This window comes from Pelecanus crispus, chromosome 16 (genome assembly GCF_030463565.1).
Source record: "Pelecanus crispus isolate bPelCri1 chromosome 16, bPelCri1.pri, whole genome shotgun sequence".
NCBI classification, from domain to species: domain Eukaryota; kingdom Metazoa; phylum Chordata; class Aves; order Pelecaniformes; family Pelecanidae; genus Pelecanus; species Pelecanus crispus.
The window spans coordinates 6,856,101-6,877,896 of NC_134658.1; the positions used below are offsets into that span (position 1 = coordinate 6,856,101).

General features: G+C 56.0%; 1 protein-coding gene across 1 annotated transcript in view; it reads right to left on the reverse strand.

Moving 5' to 3' along the window:
* MACF1 (microtubule actin crosslinking factor 1) overlaps window positions 1-21,796 on the reverse strand; it is a 120,742-nt gene that overhangs the window by 42,123 nt on the left and 56,823 nt on the right. Inside the window, 8 exon segments of the mRNA XM_075722022.1 lie at window positions 12,462-13,933; window positions 14,542-15,037; window positions 15,757-15,956; window positions 16,760-16,889; window positions 17,366-17,607; window positions 18,406-18,468; window positions 19,937-20,054; window positions 20,875-21,031. Coding sequence (XP_075578137.1) covers window positions 12,462-13,933; window positions 14,542-15,037; window positions 15,757-15,956; window positions 16,760-16,889; window positions 17,366-17,607; window positions 18,406-18,468; window positions 19,937-20,054; window positions 20,875-21,031 — 2,878 coding nt within the window.

A 21,796-nucleotide genomic window follows, 5' to 3' on the forward strand; every position in this document is an offset into this window, starting at 1 on the left:
CGGGCCGCTGCCTTCCTCCTCCTCCTCCTCCTCCTCCTCCTCCTCCTCCTGCTGCTGCTGCTGCTGCTGCTCCGCCGCCGCCCGCTCTCCTTCCCGGCGGAACAAAAGGCCGAGCCGCGCAGGCCGCCGCACGCCCCGGCCCCGCCGCCGCTCGCCGCCAGCACCGGGCTCCCGCCGCGCTGCCAGCCCCGGCGGAGGGCGGGGGGAGGCGGGGGCGGGCGGGGGGCGGCGCCCGGGGCGGAGCGGGGCGGGAGCAGCGGGGCCGCCCCCTCCCCGGCCGCCGCGGCCCCTTCCCCCCCCCCGCCCCGACCCCCTTCCTCCTCCTCCTCCTCCTCCGCGCCGGGGCGGGGGGCACCAGAGCCCGGGCCGGGGGCGGCGGCGGCGGCGGGGGGGGGGGGGTGTCTCCGCGGCCGGCGGCAGCCCCGGGCTCCCCCTTCCCCGCCCCGCCGGGGCTGGCCCCTCCTCCGGGGGGAGGCGGCAGCCCCCGACAAAGAGCAGCAACGCCCTGGCTCGGCGGCGGCTCCGGCTCCCCCCGCGCCCCGGCCCCGCCGAGCCGCGGCTCCCCCGGCCCCTTTGTCCGCCCGGCCCCGGGTTTGCCCCCGGGAACGGCGGCCGAAGGCGCTTCCCAGCCCAGCCCCGCGCTGGGAGGGGGCCTGCGACCCCCCCCCCCCCCTCCCCCCGGGACCCCCTTCCCCTCACCCCCCCCCTACACAAAGAACCGAGTTATTAAATCACCAAAAAAAAAACCCCAAACCCACCCAAGCCCACAAAAAACCCAACCCAAAGTACCATTTTTGCTTTCCCCCAAGCCGCGTCGCGCTGCCAAGCGCTCTGCCAAAAACCCACCCGCAACTTGCCACCGCACGGCTCGCCGGCTCCTTTTCCTAAAAACTAATTATTACGGCTCGGGCTCTGGGTCCGCACCGCGCTGCCCCCACCCCCCCCAACCCTTGGGTTTAAGAGATGGGGAGCGTTGAAAGCGGCTGCCGGGGGGCTGGGAGCGGGAGGCAGCCCGGGCGCGTGAATCACCGCTGCCAAGCGATGCCGAGGGAAGTCGCAGACTTGGGAGAGAGAAAACAGGAGGGCTTGAAACAGCCTCCACGCATCTCCAGGCAACAACCCGCCCCACCAGCCGCCCAGCCTGCTACTTCGGGGATGAATTAGAGCGTCGGGATAAAAATACGAGAGGCCGGGCAGGTGCTGAGCACATGGAAGCGTGCAGCCGTGCGCCCCGGCAGTGCCAACGCTGGGAGACGGCGACCGCGGTCTGCACTTTGCCGGGCCGCAGCTTCCCCAAAAGCCTTCCCGCCCGGCCGCGGCGAGCGATGGCCGCGTTACAGCTGAGAGGGTGAAGCCAAGGGAGAGATGAAAAGCCTGATTTTTTTCAGGCGCACTGCAGGTGCCTGCTGTCTCCGAAAAGATCGGGGCTCGGCCAAGGTCGTGGCACGGCTGCGGTGGGAGCCTGGCTTCCCGTCCCCAAGCCCTCGGACCCTTCGTCCCGCAGTGCTCCGGCACCAACCACGCACGCCGCAGCTCCAGCACCGTGTCCCCCAAGGGACTTTTTCCTTTCGGAGAGATGGGAGCGGATGTTTTGTGGAAGGGGAGGGCTCAGGGCTGTGGAGGAGAAACGCCTGTTAAACGGCCCGAAGCACTCGGCGGGGCTGGTTGCACACCGGGAAATCTTTGGAATCCCCTTTTCTTGTTTCCATGATTAAATGTGAGCAAGGAAAATTGGGGAGGGAGCGGGGACCTGGAAGGGGTGTACGAGCAGCCCCCCGCAGCCCCGCGCTGTGTGAGGGGGAGCCCCTTTGCCCATCCACGGCTGTCCCCTCCACGTCCCCCCGAGCCCTCCTGGACGGACAGACGGACGCTCAGCGCTGGCCCCACAGCCTCCTCCGGCCCTGGCTGCCAACACTGCCAGAGCGTCCCAAAGCCCGGATTTTTGTACTCGGCGGGGGACACACCAGCTCTCGGTCCGCGTTATTAATCCAGCACAGCTGAAACAACAGGGGCAGGGTGGCCGCGCCGTGCCAGCGCTCTGGCAAAGCCGTCCCCGGCTCCCCCGCTACCACCTTGGCTGGGAGCTGGTGGAACAGGAGCAGGACCGTTACCGCTCCGGGGCCCCTCCGCGAGGAATCCCAGGCATCCGGGCTGGGGCGCGGAGGCTTTTTGTTCCACTGCGAAGAAGGAACGATCTCGACGTGGAGCTGCCGTTTCACAGCCAGAAATTCTTTTCCCATTTCCTCACCGAGTCACGTGCCAGAAGCAAGCCAAGTCTTCCTCCAACACATCCCCCCTGTCTCTAAAACCATTAGGGAAATATTCGGCAAGTACTAAAGCCAATTAAAAACCTGCTGTGCCCGGCCTGAAGATCCCAGCCAGAGCTCTTGCAGGTTCCCCAAGTCATGGCTTAAAGCCACCAAGTGCCACCCCAGCGATGGGGACAGAAGCCGAAGGGTGCTGGGAATTGCAACTTCAGGGCTTTGCTCGAGCTTCGTGTTGGTGCGAGGGAAGGATGGGGCAGGACGCGAAGGTCCTGCCTGAATTTTTGTCCTTTTGGGTGTCTCCAAGCAGCTCCGGCACACCGGAGCCCTGCCAGCAGCGAGCGCCGGGACTGAAATAAAGGGCTGATAGAGCTCCGGAGCCGCAGCCCCGAGCTCAGGAGAGCACGTCTGCTCACTTCGCGGCTCGCCGGAGCTGCGGCGCGTTGGCGGCGGGTAGAACGCACCACCAGGACCCTTCATCTGGCTTTCGTTCGGTCACCAAACCTCCTCTCGCCTGCCCTGTTACCAGCGCGTTTTGGCCAAACCCAAGTTGGGGTTCACGGCCGCGGCCGACGCGCTCGGGCGCTGGGATACCCGTGCTCCGGCAGCCAGCCACCCGTGGGGAGAGGACCTCGGCTCTGCCGAGGGCTGTCACCCAGCCCAGAGCCACTCGAGCCCCGCAGCCACCCCAGGCCCTCCAGCGGCCACGTCCTGCGGATAAAGACCCTCAGCTAAAACCCACCGGAGGTTTTCCCAGACTTGCTCCAAGTAGGAGCATCCCTCATTTGTCTCCCAGACCCGTAGGTTTCAAACTTTCCTCATATGGCCACCGGCCCCGGAGCGCGGGGACGCGTGCCTTCCCCGTCACGGGGTGACATCACCCTGTTTACAACTGCATTACATCCTGCCTGCCGCTGCCGCCACTGTTTACATGGGAAAGCAGTATTTGGAAACCAATATATTTTTAGCTTTCTTTTAATGCATCTCAGCAGCTGGAAATGAGGGACCTGTGTTATGTGACAAGCAAGAGAGCCCAGAGACGGCTCAAGATCTCTGATGGACACGTCGCTAATGAGCCCAGGGTACAACCAAGGGCCTTCTTCATCCTCAAAGCTCCTTTAATCTTCACCTTGGTGTCCTCCGGCCCTGGGCAGTGCAGCACCCGCTCGCCCAGCCTGGCCAAGGGTAGATGCAGGAGAGCTCCTGCCTTTGCACCACGAGCTTTGTCCCTGCAGGTTTTGCTGACTGTGTCCCCCATGTCCAACTCCATGAGGGTCACCGTGTCCCCCATGTCCAACTCCATGAGGGTCACTGTGCCCTCCATGTCTGACTCTGTGAGGGTCACCATGTCCGCCATGTCCAACTCCATGAGGGTCACCGTGTCCCCCATGTCCAACTCCGTGAGGGTCACCATGTCCCCCATGTCCAACTCCATGAGGGTCACCGTGTCCCCCATGTCCAACTCCGTGAGGGTCACCATGTCCCCCATGTCCAACTCCATGAGGGTCACCGTGTCCCCCATGTCCGACTCCGTGAGGGTCACCAAGCTGGTGGCGGCAGGAGGGACCGCTGGGTTGGGACGTGGCACCACATCCGAGCACGGCAGAGGAGATAAACCCCGAGAGCCTCCAAGCCCGACGGAGGGACCCGGGGTGGGTTTCAGCCTCCCCCAGACACCGTGATAAAAGCACAAAGCCAAATCACGCGCACCCAAAATCTGCCTTAGAAACCACTTTTTTAGGCTTTGCTGGGATTTTTACCAGAGGATTCATGTTTTTTAAAGCCTTTGCTGCATTTGTCAGAAGGTCTGAGGGATTTCTTTATCTCCCTTTCAGTGCTGTTGCTCTCCTAAACTCGCTCCTTTTGCCAAATCTTTGTGATTGCCGTTTCAGCGCCGCGTGGGCAAGCCCCGAGCTCCCAGCCCGTTCCAGGCAACAGCACCCGGGCTAATCCCATCCCACCGTGCCGGGCTGGGTGCTCCCTTATCCCCTTGGCTTACAGCTGACTTCAAACCGATTTCATGTCAGGCCTCTGCCACCACCCGATCCCTCTCTTCAAAGGCTACGGCTGTTCGTGATGCAGGGAGCCAGCGTGCCTTTCAAGCAGTGATTTGCAACCTGTAGCCCGTTAATTTGGGACTCTCCTCCGCAGGGCTGTGGGAGGAAACCTGGGCTGGCTCCATGGGGGTCTACACCTCCACTGGAGAAGTTTCAGCGAGAGGTTAAAAACCAAACTCCTGGAGAAGCGTTCTGCAGTTTGGGTGTGCAGATGCTGTGAGCGCTGCGTTTTTTAATTTATTTTATTTTTCCAGGAGCTGCACCATAGCGCTTTCCCTGAGAGGCAGCTAATATAGATGTTGGTATAAATAATTCTTCCGACCAAAGCCCAGAGCCCACGTGCTACAGCAGCGCTCAGGCACAGCCCCACACCGTGGCATTCGGCGCTCGGTCACTGCAGAGCCCGGGGCTCCCCTGGGACCCCGTCTGCGGACACAGAGCCCCCTGAAACAGCCCAGGAGCAACCCGGGCTGGGACTGCGAGCCAAGGGTAGAGCCACGTGCCGGGGCGGTGGGGCCTCGGGGCCGGCGGGGCTTGGCTGGGCACAGGAGGTGCAATCTGCTGAGATGCCCATTTTTTGTCCTGCAAAGTCTCCTCCGTGGCTGCCAGGCTTTGTTCTGGTGCTGCACGAGGGTGGATGAAGCACCCCATCGTGCTCCGTGCTGCCAGCGGCCCAGCACCCATGCACAGGGTGCTGCCAGCCCACTGCCCACCCCGGGCACATGGAAAACTACGGAAGCTGCTCCTCACCTGGTGCCGGAGTAATCGGGGACAGGAGGGAGAGCCGAGGGATGGGGTGATTAATAAACTGCTCTGGAGGCTCTTTAGGAAGTGAGGTAAGTGCGTTATCATCCAGAGAATCCTCTGGATGGGAGACATTTTAAACCACTCCTTCGGTGGAAGAATTGGCAATTGTTCTTGAAACGCTGCGGTGACTAATCCAAGCCGGAGCCCTTCCCCAGAGAAGCCCCTGTCTGCTCCAGATCCAGCCACAGTCGCTCCCTTCCCCGGCAGGGAACGGTGACTCGCTTGGATGCCGTAGGTGATGGGAAAGTCCTACGTTCGCTCCACCACGTGCTTCCCCACAGATCCCCCCTCCATGGCTGCATTCTGCCGGGACCGGGCTCCTCTCCCTCCTCTGCTCAGCCCTTTGCAGACAAAAAGGTTCCCACCTCCTCCTCCTCCCTCGGATCCTCAGCTCTCCCGGCCTTATGCAAAGCTGGTATTTTTAGTATCTCCTGGAAACGCTGCGAAGTGTCACCACCACCAGCTACGAGTGCTCCTGCGAGAGGACATTCCTCCGGCCATCTCCCCCAGCTGAGACCTGCAGGGTCACCACAGCATCTGCAAGTGGGCGGCTTCGGAGCAGTCACCCAAGCCGGCTCCTGAAAGGGACCGTTTGATCAGAGCCTAATTGTTTTATGGTCAAGAAAAGAGGGGGGGAAAGAAAAAAAAAAAAAAAGCCTTGCTATGATTTGGTCAGTCTCAGCAGCTCTTGGCTTAATTCGCTCTTGTTCTCGGTTTGCTCGGGATCAGGAAAGTGCCTGTGCCTCCCTGCCTGCCTGCTGACAAGTCAAGGTCAAAGCCCATCCGCGGCTCGCCGATGAGCGAGCGCACCGGCAACACTCCCTTCGGGGAGGCCGAGTGCCAGGGGCGCGTTCGCTCTTCCCTTATTTGCAATAAAATTCATTTCCAAGGAACGAGGAGGCTGCAGGGGCCACTTGCGCTCAAGTGCCTCTCGTGCAGACGTGTTTATTTGCAACTCCCCCAGATTACCAGGTGAGAAGTGCGCCGAACACCCCCAAGGCTTCGCAGCTCTGCTCGGGCCACTCGCCCCAGCCAGGGTCGGTGACAGCCCCGTCCCCCGGCACGGCCCGCGCTTATCACCCCCCGTTTATCACCCTCCTCTCCAGCGAGGGGAGATGGTGCCTTTAAGGCAGCTTAACAGCTGTCAGAGAGGAGGCATTTTTGCTTGTGTTGCTGATGCTCAAAATACTAGCCAGAGATACTTTAAGTAGGTCTGGAAAGCATTCAATGAGAAGACACCGTCGTGCAGCCTGTCCCTGCTCCCAGCCCGGTCCCACCCAGCTGCTCCCAACTGGACGACTGTCGGGAGCCGCACGCATTCCTCCGGGGGCACAGAAGGGTTAAAAATACCCTCGCCCGGGCTGGGGCACAGCAAGTGGCAGTGTCCCCTCCCTGCCCCATCCCATCCCATCCCAGAAACCCACCTCCCCTCTCCCACCCACCCCTGAAGCCCCCGCCGGCGATGCACCCCCAGCTATGGGGTCTTCGGGTGCAGTTACCAAAAAAGCCTCCCCGGAGGCCCGGGCCGGGTGCTTGGGCATTGCCTGCAAGCACATGTGCCTGCTAGCGGCAGCCAACACGCTGCCTCGAGAAATTAAGGCTTTGAATGTAAATAATTTGGTGTAAATACCTCGCCTCATCAGCACCCGGATTCGTTCCTGCTCTCCGGCTCAGCCCCGCGATCCCGAGATGGGATGCCGGTTTTGTCTGCCCATCCTTGAGGGCAGCTTTGCAGCGGCAGGAGCAGAGCCGCCGGTCCCGGACACAGAATCATGGAATCACGGAATCATTTCGGTTGGAAAGGACCCTTAAGATCATCATACCCATGTCTTACAAGGGGAGATCACAAAGCGCCGCTTGCGCAATCAGGGACCGCACTCGTCCCCAGCCCGCCGAGGAGCGCGCTCTGCAGCTGTAAATGGGATAAACTTCTGGGAGGAAAGCACCCATTTCAGTCCTCCTGCAAAACCGCCACCGTGAAACGCCGCACGGCGCTGGGCAGCCCAGTCCCCGTCCCGCGCATCCCCTGCCACCAGTGCCCCGTGCAACGACAGCAGCTCACACCGGGGATGCAATGCCCGTGAGCTCCGTGCCACCCGCAGCCCCCTCTCCCAAAACCCAGCGGCCTCCGGCAGCGGCACCTGGGAGAAACCCAGGGACACGGGGCACGAGGCAAACGGTTATTAGCGACAGCGGCATTTCTGATAGCGCCGTTGAGTCAGCTCCCCGCCTGAAAGGTTGGGAGAATTAAGAGAGTCATAAATAGAGCGCCGAAGAAAGCCGACGTCCTCCTGCCGCGGAGGGGGGCAATGGCGGGGAGGGTGCGGAAGCGCGCGTGGGCTCGCGACGAGCGCCGGCTAATCGCTGCTTTTACTTAGGGTGAAGCGGGGAGGACCCGGAGGCAGGGTTCGACGGAGTGGCATCTGAATGGCAAGATGAGTAATGCTGTTTAGGGCTTTACTCACTTACTGCATCACCCCTCCTGGGATTTCTTTCCTGGCTTTTTTTTTATTTAAGCAGACAAAGAGGGTGCCGGAGGCACGAGGGCTCCGCGGGCCCCGGACGACCTGACCTGCTCTAAAATAAAACAGGAGTGCGGCTTCAGTTATTGCTGTCTAGGGATTCTCCCTCCCCCTCTCCATCGTCCAGCGTAAAACCTTTATTGGCGTGAAGGAGCGGTGCCCCAGTTCCCTGCATTGAGCAGCTCCGGTTTCAAACCACCTCCCCAAAAATCCGCAGCAGGAGGAGAGGCAGGAGCTTAAAATCCCATCTCTTCCCTCCACTCCCCACGACCTGCCCCGGCAAAGCCATCGCCTGCCGGGGTCGGATGCGGCCGTCCCTTGCTCCCCGTGGCAGACCCGCTCCTGCTCCTCCCCTCCGCTCCGGCTGGGGCAAGGCTGGGGTTTAATTAATACTCGGAGGCGAGATCCCGGATAAGCAGCGCGGCGTGTGCCAGCCGCGGCAGGTCCCGGCTCGCAGGCATTCCTCCGCCGTGCCCCAACGCCGCCAGCAGACGTGGGGCGAAGCGCAGCTGCGGCGACGGCGGGGGCCGCGGCGCGGCATCGGGAGGGGGCCGGCGAGTCGATGGAGGTCCAGCTGCGCGCGGAGGCGGCATCACCGCGCGTCTTCCCCTCCAGCCGACTGCATCTGCACCGATTTGAACGCGACGGTGACCGCTTGGTTATGTCAAGTTTGATGCTTTTTCTTGGGTTTCGTTTTGGGTTAAGTTCTCCAGATTCTTACAGAAATCCCTTCTGGCCATTGAACACAACTCGGAAGGCAGGCTGCCCCGTTCCTCCTCTCATCTTCGTCATGGGGACAAAAGCGTCCCCAGTAAACCAAAACCACTCCGGCATGATACGACCAGGGAGGCAGCGGCATCCTTCCGCTCCCGAGCATCGCTTTGTATTGCAGCAAGCCGAAAAATCTCTGCTAGTGCCTTTGACCCCGGGCTGAGCATTACGCTCTGCTTTGTAGGCGATATGTGGCAACGTTAGAGTTTATCCAAAACCAATACGGCGACTCAAAGAGGGTCCCAGCTCAGAATTGCCAACGCTAAGTACCAGCCAGGCTTTGAAATCCAAGTTCTAAATCCACTGTATAAAAGATAAAGTAAACAAAACCAGGCTTGAGCTCGCTTAGCCAGGAGGCCAAGCCACCCCGGCACATGTCTTCCCAAAAAACACCGAAGAATTTGATTCCATCAGCTCTCCGCCGTCCCGGCTGACGGATGCTCTTTGGCCAGACAGGACGAGCCCATGCCTGGGGCTTCCTGGCACCACTGCTCCAAACCAGCAAACCTCACCTCTGCTTCTTGGGCGTGTAAAGGAAGATCAGCCCCTTGCACTGAACGGCGCACAAGCTTTATCCGAAGCACAGCATTAGTTTCCCAATCTTTGGGATGAAGGGTTGTAACTCGCTGTCTTCTAGCTCGGGGGCTGCTGATGCTGGAGAGCACGCGATGGAGAAAACCCCCCGCATGACCCTTCATCTCTCATCTGTACCTGGGGAATCGCTTCCCTGGGGAATTCTGCTGTTCGCTAAACTGGATCAACATAGCTGTTATGTTTAGTAACATTTCAACTGTTGCTCATTTGATTCCAGTCATTAAAATTTAATATTAGCGTAAGCTTTGAGAAACCCGAGCTGACAGCAGCGAGAGCGGAGGGGGAAGAAGTGCCCCAGCCTGAAAGCTCCTATGAGGAGCTCTCGCTGGTGGCTGTCACTTGTCCCTTGCACTGAAGAGCCTGACTTGGCCGTGTGACGCTCACAGAGACACGGCACTGAAAGATTCTTCCAACTTTTAGTACCCTTTTATACAAAAAAGGGGCTCTTCAGAGAGGCAGCAATGAAAAGACAGTCACTTGGGTTAAACTCATGCTGAAGACCAGGAGTTAAAGATGAGGTCCCTTTGCTCCGACAGCTTAACATAAGCTAAAAACATGTTATTTCTTCTGTAGCATAGCTGTATCTGAAGCGATCCATCAGGATGTCCATATAAGCACAGACTCCAAACCACAGAAATGCCTTTCAGCTGCACTTGATCTCACCATAAAGCTAGAGGATAGACTAGATGACCCTTTAAAGTCTCTTCCAGATGGGTTTCTTACAATCCTCTAACAACGTGGTGCTCCAAACCAGTCCCTATCTAGTTTTCCCCCACCCCCTGCAGGCCAGGTCCAAACATCTCTGTCCTGGCTTCTGATGGCCACGGGAGCAGGCACGGACTCAGCCCGTCGGTGTAGCCATCCCCACCGCCACACTTGCTCGCTGAACCGAAACACCTCCTGCAAACAAAGCTTCCCCCCCGAGCAAGATCCGACAGCTGCTTCCCAGCCTCCAGCCTCCAAGAAACCCGGCCAGGAGGAGCCCTTATGGCGGGAGAGGGCTCATCCCTCCCGTAGCCAGGATTCGTCCCCCTGTGATCTGGGAAAGGGGCTGGGGGGGGAGAGAGGAGGTGCACGGGTGGCAGTTCTCCAAAAGTTAAGGGTTTGTTGTAGGTTGTGGCCTTTTGGGGCAAGTCTGAGGGGTGTTTGCAGGCAGGAAAAGAAAAATGTATGGGAAGCTTCAAGTATAAGCTGCTTCAAAAGTCATCTGTTCGCGGGCTCCGTCACAGCCTTCAATATATCTTCTTTATTAAAATCTGGACACAATGAGTCCAGAAGTGCCCACCTTTGTCAGGGCTGCATTGGCAACGTGCCTGGACCCTGGGGCCACACCTCATTTGCATCTCATTTACACAGATGTTCATTAAAATTAATGCCTTAAGACATAATATCTGCCCGCATTTGAGCCTTCTGGACAGACGGACCGCGACCGCTCCTGGAGAGCCCCAGCCACCCCATCCTCCTCCCCACACTCAGCTGCATCGTCCCACGCCCCCCGGGAAGCACTGCCCGGCGGAGGAGCTGCCTCCGGTCCCCACGGACACACCGCGCGTGCACCTTGTTTGCAATCCAAGAAGGGAGACAGTTGTGATTCTGTCTTAGGCGCAGAGAAATAAAAGCCTGGTGCAACCAAAAAAAGCCCCCCGTGCTCCCCGCTTCCCCCAGACCCCAAGCCAGGCTTCTCCACCGCTCTCCCTCCTGCACGTATGGAGCACAGACAGCCCCTGCCTGTACACTGCAATGCCCTTCCACGTGCAGATCAATATCTGGGATTGCATTTCCCCTTAGAGAGAACCGTAAGACGAGGCTTTGCAAAGATCTGCTCTGCAACATTTACGATTTGTGCAAAAATGCCTGCTCTCTGGATGAACTGTGCATGGGAGGAATGCCGCTGCGTAACCACGATTGCTCCATCCACCCTTCTTGCTTCTCCCCCATTTTATTCTCAGCCATTACACAGCAAAACCCTACCGTCACTGCTGCAACTTCCATTTTTCCACAAACAAAGACCTCAACTGCACCGTGTGGTCTTGATGGCCAACAAATAACTCCTGGTAAGGACACGTCACTCCCCAAAGCACCCTTGGCTCGTGCAGCCCAGCACATCGTTGTCTTAAAGGGTCATCCTCAAGGTCACCGAGATATAGACTATTTGCAAGTGCTACGATGGGTTAAGCTGTGCCTGCCAGCCCCGCTCACCAGCCCGGCCAACCAAGCAATCCGCAGCGATGCTGGGTTTCATCATTGTTTCTAATGAGAGCTGCTCAGCTGGGAATAATCCCTTGCTCCGCAGGAAAGTTACACTGGTTTTAAGGACTAGAAACTCCTTTTTGGATATATTTGTTCCGAGCGACTGTGTGGTGTTTAATGATGAAGTTAAATCCTTCCCATCAATATAAGCTCAATGCAAAAGACTGCCCAACACAAGAGTTAACAGCAACATGATCAGATGAGTTTTGAGTTTGCTCTGTAAGTAACATTTCCAAGCTCTTTTTTTTTGGATAGGCAATCCCCAAAACAGAAATACCTTGTCCTGGTGAAGGTTTCACAGAGCTATTAAGTGGTGGAACGGGATCAATTAGCCATGAGATGAAAAGTAAATGACTGTAAAAACGCCTCCCCCTCCCAGCCCCCATTAACACCAGGAAACGAGCAGCCAGATGTAAATCAGCCCAATCATCAGCTACCGAGCACATCAGTAATAGAAGTTTCACAGCAAGAGAATTTCTAAGCAGTATTAATATAATTAATGTAGTGTAACAGCATGACCCAACACCATAATACTGTATAAAAAAATATCAAACACACTCCAACTCTTCCCTCTCTCAGCATTTCATGCAAGCCTTGATGGTCTCTAGCAGCTCTTTGCTGGAAACATGAACAGCCCACGGCAAAACTTTGCCTTGGTTTTATTCCCTGTGTTCCTCATCCCACAGTTTATCTGTGGCTTTATTTGTACCCAAAGACCCCAAAAATGGATTTATATCTGTCCCAGATGAAGTGAACAACAAGCAGGAATGGTAGACCAGGTAGAAAGACCTACAGGATGATCTGATCTGGACTCGACTCTCAGATGAAGCCAACTTACAGTTCAGATGGCCCCAAAAACATCCCTCCCTCCCCCAAAACCTAAATGCCAACCACCTCTACAAGCCCACAAGTTACTGGCACACCAACATTACACATCACAAGGAGAACAGGGAAAAGTTTTTTCCTCCCAATCACAAAATCTTTCTGCACCTTTTCACCGCAGACTATCAAGTCCAACAGTTGATCTTGTATTCTCCAGAGCAAGGATATTTTACTACACCAAAAATGCCGATGTTACAGCAACGAACAACAAAGCCGCGATAGCTTGAAGACTAGAAGTCCTACACAAAAGACCACAACACTAGAAAGACCAAACACCAAACACCACTTTAGAAAGTGATAGCATAAAGACTTACCTTGAAGTCTGCCAACTGCTGGTTGATGGTTTCCACCTCCGTTCCCACCACCCACTGCAATGCCTCATTCTCCTCCGCTGCGGTTGTCATGTGGGTCAGCTCCTTCAGCCTGCTGTAGAAGTCCTCGACACGAGACAGCGTCATTTCTACCTGTTCCTGACGGTTCTTGCCTCTCTCGGTCAGTTTGCTGCACTGTTTATTCAGCGTCTCCAGTTCACGTTTCAGTCCTAATAAATCGGGGCTCCCTTCATCCTCCAGCATCTTCTTACATTCACTTTCGGAAGCTTCAATGTCAGACTTCAGCCTGTGGAGCTTGCCCAGGAACGTGCGAACATCCTCTGCTTGGGACTGAAGGCTGTCAGAGTCTCTCCCGATGGGGCCCATGCTGTCTAACTCATCATCGAGATCTGCCAGTTGAGAGAACATCTCCCTCACCCGATTATTGAATTGGCCGATCCCTTCAAGCTTGTTTTCCATGAGCATACAGCAGTCATTTACTTTCTGCTTCACAGCTTTGAAGTCCTGCTGAGCCACCTCAGCTTGGCTTAGGAGCTGGGAACAGTCAGACCCATCTGGGGCATCTTCTACCAGCCCTTGAGTGAAGTTTTTCAGATAATCCACTTGTGGCTCCAGGGCCTGCAGCACCTCCTGCTGTGCCCTGAGCTTCTCCAAATTCTTGTTGCTGCAGGCTTGCGGCCCTAGCGCATCATAGATCTCCAGCTGGTGCTTTGCCCCTTCCAGCTTCTTTTCAATGTTCTTGAAGCTCTCCTGAAACTCCTTGAGCCTCTGTGACATTTCTTCAATGGAGCCCGTCTTGGCTTGCAACTCTTCCGTGATGGCATCCATCTTCTGATTGATCCCAGCCTTCTCATCCCGAATGTCATCCTCATCGGTTTGAGAAGCATCAATCAGGATGTCGGCAGCGCTGTTCAGCATCTCCAGCAAGGAGCGACGCTTCTCCACGTCACTCAGCATAGCCTTTGATCTCAGAAGAGTCGCCTCCAGCTGCACCGGATCCAGAGTTACTTCCAGCTCTGACATCTTTGCCTTGCAGTCCTCCACCCAAGGGAGGAGGTCCTCGGTGTGCCGTTGGTACTTCTGAGCTTTCTGCAAACAGTCCTTGAGCTTAGAGTGTCTATCAGCAGCCTGTTTGCTGAGCTCTTCCCAGTGTGTTTTGAGGCTGACCAACTGGTTTTGCAGAGTGGTCTTCTCCTCCCCAGGCTGGACAGAAAGCAGCAAAGATTCTCCCTCGGCTACAATCATCTCGTAGGAGCCACTGTGTTGGTTGAGGCTCTTCTGGAACTCTTCTTGTTCCTGAATTTGGCTCTGTAGCCTCTCCAGTTTAGCAGAAATAGGTTGGCTCTGAGCTTGCTGGCACAGTTTGTCATCTAGCCAGGTCCTGAGTTCATCAAACATATGCTGGAACTGCTGGGAACTTGCAAGTGCGGTCTGCAGTCGGTTCATCCGGTCGGCTGAAATGGAAATAAGATTAGAACGCAACAATTAAGCTGAAATCAAATAAGCAAAGTGCAATTATTTAAAATCAGATACACCGACTGTGTTTTGATTAACAGGAAGGAGCTTTCCATTGCATCACTAGCCTTTTTGCTCACTGATTCATGAATTTCTTAAGTAGTAACAGGCAACGGTAACGCAGTAGTCTCAGTTCTCCTGACTAGTCTCTAAATGCAACCTCTTAGAAACCAGAAGAGGCATCCCAAGATTAGAGGGTGGCCATTGGGTCTTCTCCATGCCCCATTCTGAATCTAGGAACCAGGTTTTTTTTCCCCAAGCACAGCACATGCCACACTGCTGCAAGCCAGGGAGGCTTGCTGAAGAGCCACATCAGTGGGACTAAACTAAACATCTCTGCTCACTCTCCAGGCTCAGGTACGTCTGCAGCATGAACTCTCCTCTGCTTAGTCCCACATAAAACACCCATGAAACACGCTATAAAATGATAAAAGGTGCTTCCCCTATTATTCCTAGGAACCCAGTGATGGGAGAGCCCTTTGGCAAAAAGTAGGGGTGGAGTTCGACATCCCAACATCTCTTAAGCAACTTCTCCACGCTGTCTCACCTGCCAGGTCTTCCAGCCCTTTGAGAGGAAGCGCCACCGTCTCCAGACGTTTCCTTAACTCATCTTTGAGATACTGCTCCCCAATCAGGACAGAGAGGTCATCACAGAGGGTCTGAGCCTCTGCGATCTCCTCTTCCAGCTGCTCCAGGTCCGAGCGGATCTCACTGGTTTCCTCCAGCTGTTGTTTCACAGCGTCGGGCTGCGTGCTGACGGCAGACTGGCTGCTCAGGCGCTGCCCAACTGCCTTCACCTTCTCGGAGAGGCCCTGGAGGAGCTCCTGGTACTGGGTGCTCTTCACTATGGCTTGGTCAATTTGGCTGGAGCGGGAGTTGAGGCGTTCCATTAGCTCGGACCATTTCTGATTAACCCCTTGGAGCTCTTCCCGCACCTGGTTAGTGGATGGAGAAACATCTCCTGGGCCAGTCAAGATGCTCTGAGCTGCCTGGTTGAGCTGCTCATGCTGTTGTCTGCGAGCTTCAAATTCCTTCAGCATAAACTGGAACAGAAATAACATAAAAATGTTTGCATAAAACTGACAGCTTCGAGTACACACAGTCAAAACAAACCAGACCTCCGGGGGCTTTACCCAGCCCGTGGCATCAGTAGGAACAAGCCCTGGGGTGGGACAGCAACTGGGCTGGGAACACCACGATTCACTGTGAGCCGGCAACTTAAAAAGCTGGGAGGGATCTGCGACTCTGGTACTTTGCTCTCTCTCTTATTTGTCCTACTGCTGTGTAATGTAACATAAACCAGTTAGATGAGAAGGAAATCTAATTATGTTAACTGGGGCATTTTATTTTATGATGTGGCCGGTTACGGACATGTTAGGATTTGGAAGCAGGAGGTACAGAGAGGGCAGGCTGCCAGGCAGAGGGGCAGCATTAGCAAGTCCTGCAGAGCATCAGCACAGGTCTTGTTTAAACCAATTTCACTCTCTAAGAGGGGCCAAGTGATTCACTGATGAGTCAATCCAGTGCGGGGAAGGGAGCTCGAGTGCTGCACCCGTTTCAAGTTATTCACAGTAGTTTGCGCTCAGCAGGGTTTGGAGGACTTGGGAGAGGAGCCACGAGGCCTCCCGACATTCGCTGGATGGCAGAGTGCTTGCAAGACAAATAACTCCGAGTGCAATCTTCCACCTCACATACGGGATGAGACACGCTCCCTCCTGGTCCTGAGCCCACCGTGGAGATGCGTACACAGCTCCCGGCTCACCTGGACCTGCTGCTTCTGTGCATTCAGCATGTTCGGGTCGATGGAGAGGGGTCCCAGCACGCTCATCATCAGCTCCTTCTCCATGAGCCAGGGGCGCAGCTGGGCTTCGGCAGCCTGGAAGCTGGCCAGCTGGTTCGCCGACTCCTCCAGCTTCTGCTGCCGCTCGGCCGTCGCCTGGCTGGCTCTTTCCCACCTGCAATCTGAAGCACCGGCTGCGTTAGCGGTGGTTGCGCTCCCGGTCAGCCCACCCCTCCATCGAGAAGGTTTTTTTACCCTCCCCATGGTTTCTCCGATGGGAAACCTCAGCTCTTCGATAAAACTAGCATGGCTCTAGTCACTCTCCATCTAATAAGCCATTGCCCATTTCTAATGGCTACGTGGTCTTGAAGCTCATAGAAAAAAACCTTGCAAGCAAGGATTTCTGCGCTCTAGTCACTACTGCCACGAGCTGGTCTGACCTTGGGCGAGCCATCTCACATCCCTGGCTCGATAAATGAGGATACTCTCATGTGTACCAGTCCTCACACAGCACATTCAGATCTCCTGGACGGAGAACTCCGTAAACACGTTCCTGCTATTTCAAAGAAGAGAATCTCTGGGCTTCTTTTTAAATACACAGTCTTGTTTAGTCAACATTTAATTACCTAGGATAGCCTTACTAATGACTAGAATTTTACATCAAGCAGTGAAGCTCTTAATCAAAATAATCAACCCATGTCGCTAACGTTTTTTTTCTTTTTCCTTTTTTTTTTTTTAAAAGAAATAATTTAAGGAGGCAAGTGTTTAAAATATACATCCATCATAGATAGTTCATTAGTTACGACAGTGCTCATCTCAGGAACACCTTGTACACCAGACAGCTTGGAGATAAGTTTGCTATTTACTAAATTTTAATTAGAAGTGACTCTGCTCTGCTGTGACTTTGGAATCGCCCTGCAATCCTGAACCACTTCTAACGTGATGTTTCAAGACAGAAGCCTCACTAAGTGCTTCAGGCACTTACTCAGGTCCTCCTGCATCTTCTTCCAGTTTGCTGCTTCCGGAGAATCTGGATATTTCTCCAGCAAGCCAGAAAGAGCTTCCTTTACCTTCTGGATCTTCCCAGAATTCTGTTCCAATTCAGCCAGAAATGCCTGGAAAAATAATCATTTGAACTTCAGACATAGGGCAAAAGAATGAAATCACCGAGTAGGAACGAAGCAGCAGCTACAAGCTGGAGCTGGACAATTTCTGTTCTTTGCTCTTTAATGAAATCACTTCATTTTATTAGCAATATCATGAGCTAACTTGGCTCCAAGAGCAGGGAAAGGCTGGGAATTGCTTTCCAGGAGAAGTTAGAGTGCCCCAGCAACAAGGGCTACAGCTAAGCAACTTTCCCCTGAGCCAAATACCTGAAAGCAACAGGTCTAAAAGCAAAGAGGGTCGAGCACAGTGCGGGGCCTCCTGCTCCATGAACCCGCCTGTGATCCCTTCTGGGGAAAGCCCTTCGTTAACCCAGGGCAGATCCTGGCTGCTAGTCCTTCTAGCCCTGCTGCAATAAAGCCCATCTCTCAGATCCTTTGGGAGGAGGTGCTCAGATCCCCGTGTTTTGCTCTGGAAGAGAAGTTACCTTGTTGTGCTCAGCCTGGGCTCTCATCGTCTCCGTCTTGGTGGGCGAGGAGGAGGCGTCCAGCTCTGACAGCATTTGTTCCTTCGACTCCAGCCACTTCAGCATCGAGCTTGCCTCCTCCTGCACTTCTTGCATCTTCTCCAGCATAGCCGAGAGCTGCTGCTGGCGTTCCTGCAGCGCTGCGCCAAGGCCCTGGTACTGCTGGGTCACGTCTGACACATCGCACTGGATCTCGGTCAGATCTGTTTCCAAAAAGCAGCCCGAGATGAGGACCGCTGCCTGCATCGCCCATCTTAACCTGGACTATCAGGTGCTAATCTAGCCCCATGCAGCCACAGCCGGCCAAGCAGGAGGAGCAAGAGGCCACGCTGCCGTCCGTCTGTCTGTCTGCAGAGCAATGTCAGATTATCCTCACCTCTCATGCCAGAGGGGCCCTTCCAGTTGCACCATGTATGCGTGTTGACAGTTTGCAAACAAAGCAAATGCCTTCTTGTTCGTGAGACTGATGCGAGCTGACCCCCCCTTTCGCAATGTCACTGCTAATACAGCGTTAAATAATTGGACACCAAAATATAAAGCCATTTTTATGCACCTACTGTCTCGTTGAACTGGCGAACTAACAGCAGATAACGGGCAATAATTAAAATTGCTCTTCAAACTGAAGGGTTGGATGGGTTACAATCCCTTAGAACCAATAAAATTAATTGTAGGTCTTAAAATGATCTCCCATTTATCAGCTTTTAACACCACCTGATGGGGTGTCAGGGTGCTGTCACTCCCCAAAGCTGCCCCTCTCCGTCCTTCAGCCTGACCTACATCCTCCATCACCGCCTGCCCGTCCCGTGGCTCCGGCTACCGCACAGCACGGCCGAGAATTCACAAGCCTATTTGCAGGCTCATTTCCCTTGCGCCGGGATGCTGACGCTGTCACATTGTGGTTTATATTCTCACGGATGGAAATGCACAGACAAAAACGGAGAGGGAGACGGCGAAGCGGCCTCGGCACGCGCGTGCCGGCGCAGCAGTGACAGCGAGCTCACCTTTGCACGTGTGGTATCCGTTCACGCTGCCTACCGACCCTCCCGGAGCGGGCAGCGCGGCACCTGAGCAGAGGGGACGGACACAGACAGAGGGACAAGACAGACACGTTAGGAGTGCAGACAGCAAGCGATGAACGGCCCTCCACGACATGGACCACACTGGCCACCAAGCACAGACGCGGCGTCTCCACGGTCCCACCCACCTGGCGCTGATGAACCCGCCGGCTCGGCGCCGAGCGATCGGCACTGCTTTGATTTGGAACCCGTTTATTTCTCCTCCTCCCTACACACACGCACCCCTCGCTTTCCTGGAGCTGCTCCTGCCTCGCCGGACCAGAAGCAGAAGAGCTGAAGCTGTCTGGAGCTGGGCACCTCTCCCAACATCACCCAAGGTGGACGTGGCACCTGCGCGGACCGTAATACTGGGGGCCACTGGCCACCTCTCCACCCCTGGAAAGCTGCTACCCTGAGCATGATTTTGTGGATTATATCGAGTGAGACTTCTGAGTGCCTTCCCTGAAGAGATTAACTCCCCCATATTCTCCTTTTCTTATGGGATGAAGCTATTTAAACCTGCCTTGTTGCACAGACACGCTCTCTTTGCCAAGAGGCTCCACGCGGGATGCGTCAGCCTCCCCTCCTTGGACGCCAGGTATCGCAGCTACGTTCACAACCAAAGGGGGATTCGTCAGAAACTTTATTGGGTAAGTGTCTCTCTTTCTAACCACGCATTTTAAAGCTTTCATGGACCTAAGGGGATGCAGCTTCAGTCACCCCACGTGGGTGACCATGTGAGTCTCCCACAAGCCTCTCCCCACTTCTCTTGGAGGTTTCCCACTGAACCGCTCATCAAGTTAACCCTACCAAACCTATCTAGGCTGTGAGTTCCCACAAATGCCCATCAATGATGAGAGTCCAGAGACTTGTTCTCACAAGCTGGAAGACATCTTTTAGCTGCTTTCCAAACGAACCAGACATAATCTCATTGCTTCACAGACTCGAAGCCAAAAGGGAGACTAGTAAATCATATCTGAATATTGCAGTCTTAAATTTCATCCAGATACAAAACCCAAATACTGGAGTTTGATTAAAATGCTCCAGTCCCCAGGAGGCTGAAGCTCATCACCAAGAGAAAGCAGGAGCCGCCTCCACGAGCTCCCTGCGGGGCCGAGAGCCCGGACCCCCGCGCTGCGGCAGCCTGAAGCTCCCATGCTCCATCTGAGCAGCAGTACGCGTCCCCACGCTGGGCTCACGGCAAACGCAGGGTAATTCAGCGCTTGTTACGCTACAGCAAATCAAGCCAAGCTGGTGGGTTCCGAGTGCTCGGCTGATGCATTAATGCAACAAGCGGCAGCAACTTGACCACAGGGATGAGCCCCGTGATACTCGGACCACCATGGGCCCTCTGAAGTTTGTTAAAAAGGGGAAATAATCACATTTTTTGCTTGAGGCAGGCTCAGAGAAGATGCAGCGAGAGCAAACAGAGCTCCAAGGAAGGAGGCATCCTTGAGAGAGCCGGGCTGCGACTCACCTGCCTTGGCCGGGGTGTCGGGGGCCGTGATCTCCACGATCAGGTTCTCCAGGAGGGTCCCTCTGCGGCCGATCTCCTCCACCTGGGCCCCCTTCCCCTTCCACTCCTCCAGGAGATCCTGGTCAAAAGCAAAGGCTGGGGTCGGAGGCTGCGCTTGCCCCGCCACAGCCCTCCTTCCTCGTCCATCACCTCTGCGGTGACTTGGTGGCACCGGGACGCAGCACCCGGGGAACCGGCAAAGGTCGCACTAGCGCACGGCAAGCAGACGGCACCGGGAAAGCGGGTGTCTTTACGTTTATTTTTGTCAGGGGGAATCAAAGAGTGAAAAGCTCTTCCCTAATGAGTGGGTCTGTCACAGGAAACCTTCTCCCTCCTACTGTTTCGGGGACCTCCCACCTCCTCTCAACACAAGCCTGCCTCACGCGAGTCCAGTCGCCGCAGCTTTCGGCAGAGCCCGGCGGCGTGCCGGAGCCCGGCGGCGTGCCGTGGGGTGCGAGGGCTGTGGGTGACTCAGCAGACGCTGCTCTGCCTCTGAGTCAAACCCTTGGCATATCCTGACTTAAAGCATCACGGTGCTGGAGAGGAGCGGGGGCTCGGATGACGGGAGGCCACCTTCCATGTCTAGCAAGGGGAAACAGCGAAAATGAGTGTGCTTGGGTCTCCCGCTCCCAAATCCCCGCCCCGAGCAGGCAGAGGGAGGGAAGGGAAACCAGGCAGCGCCCAGGAGGACCTTCACACCTTCCCTGCTCCGCAAGCCAGGGACCACTGGATGCACGCATGCCAAGGGCTGCAGCCCAGCAGCAAGTATAGGGGAGCCCAGGATTCCTGAGACCATAAAACACCTCCCAGGACTCTGCTTCCTGGGATTTATTCCACGTTTCAGCGTTTCCACACCAGCTGCCAACTTTCCCAGTCAGGTTCCGGCTCCCGCTGCCCACCTGGATCTGCTGCCTGCACTTGTGCAGTTCCTGGGTGCCCAGGGAGGTCTCGGCAGGCGGCATTTTGCCTTCGCTCTCCCTCAGCCACTTCCTCATGGTCCCGACTAGCTTCCGAAATTCATCCAGTTGCTCCTGGCAGGACGACGCATCCTTTTCTCTGAGAGTGAAAAGGTTTCAGAGAGTCAGAGCTCGTGCTTTGCCTTGCAATTACCCCCGCTTGAATGTAGCACAGTTGTGTCTCTAGGAGCCCTTCTTTTTATTATTATTATTAGATGTTGCTTAGGAACAGCGCAGGCAGCGCCAGCCAAAGTGGGGTGCACGCCGCAGCCTGCCCCTCACTGCTGCTGGCCCCCCAGGCAGCAGCCGGTGGCAATTTTGGGGCCGCTCCGGCACCACCGTGGGACCACCGCTGCCAACCTGCTCCGGCTCTGCACCCGTCTCTTTTGTCCCAGGGGTAGCAAAGATTTCGGGAAGACAGGGCTCATTCATGCTGTCTCGCTTCAGCCAGCTGCAGCCCGGGGGAGGCCAGGCTCGGCCGCCCCTCCTCCCCGGCCACAGCTCTCATCTATTCAGCCCGGCCCGGAGGAACAAGGCAGCCCCCGGACGGGAGCCACGGGCCCCTCCGGCTCACCCTCGCCGACCGCAGCTGCAAGCAGCCTGCATGGGGCCGGCCGGAGGCAGTTCTCTGTGCGGTGCTGACTATCTCGCGATTATTATGAGAATCATCTGCTTTTCCCCATCACCTTCCCTGTATTCACCAGGGAGGCTGGAGATACAGCCTGGGAGGGGTGACCCCCCCCCGGGGACGCAGGCGAGCTGCCCCTCCAATCCTGCTCACGCTGCCATGGCCGATTTGAGCCCAAGCTGCTGCTAAAGCTCTCCTTTACCCCACTTGAGGGGACTCCGGGGACAGTCTGCTCTG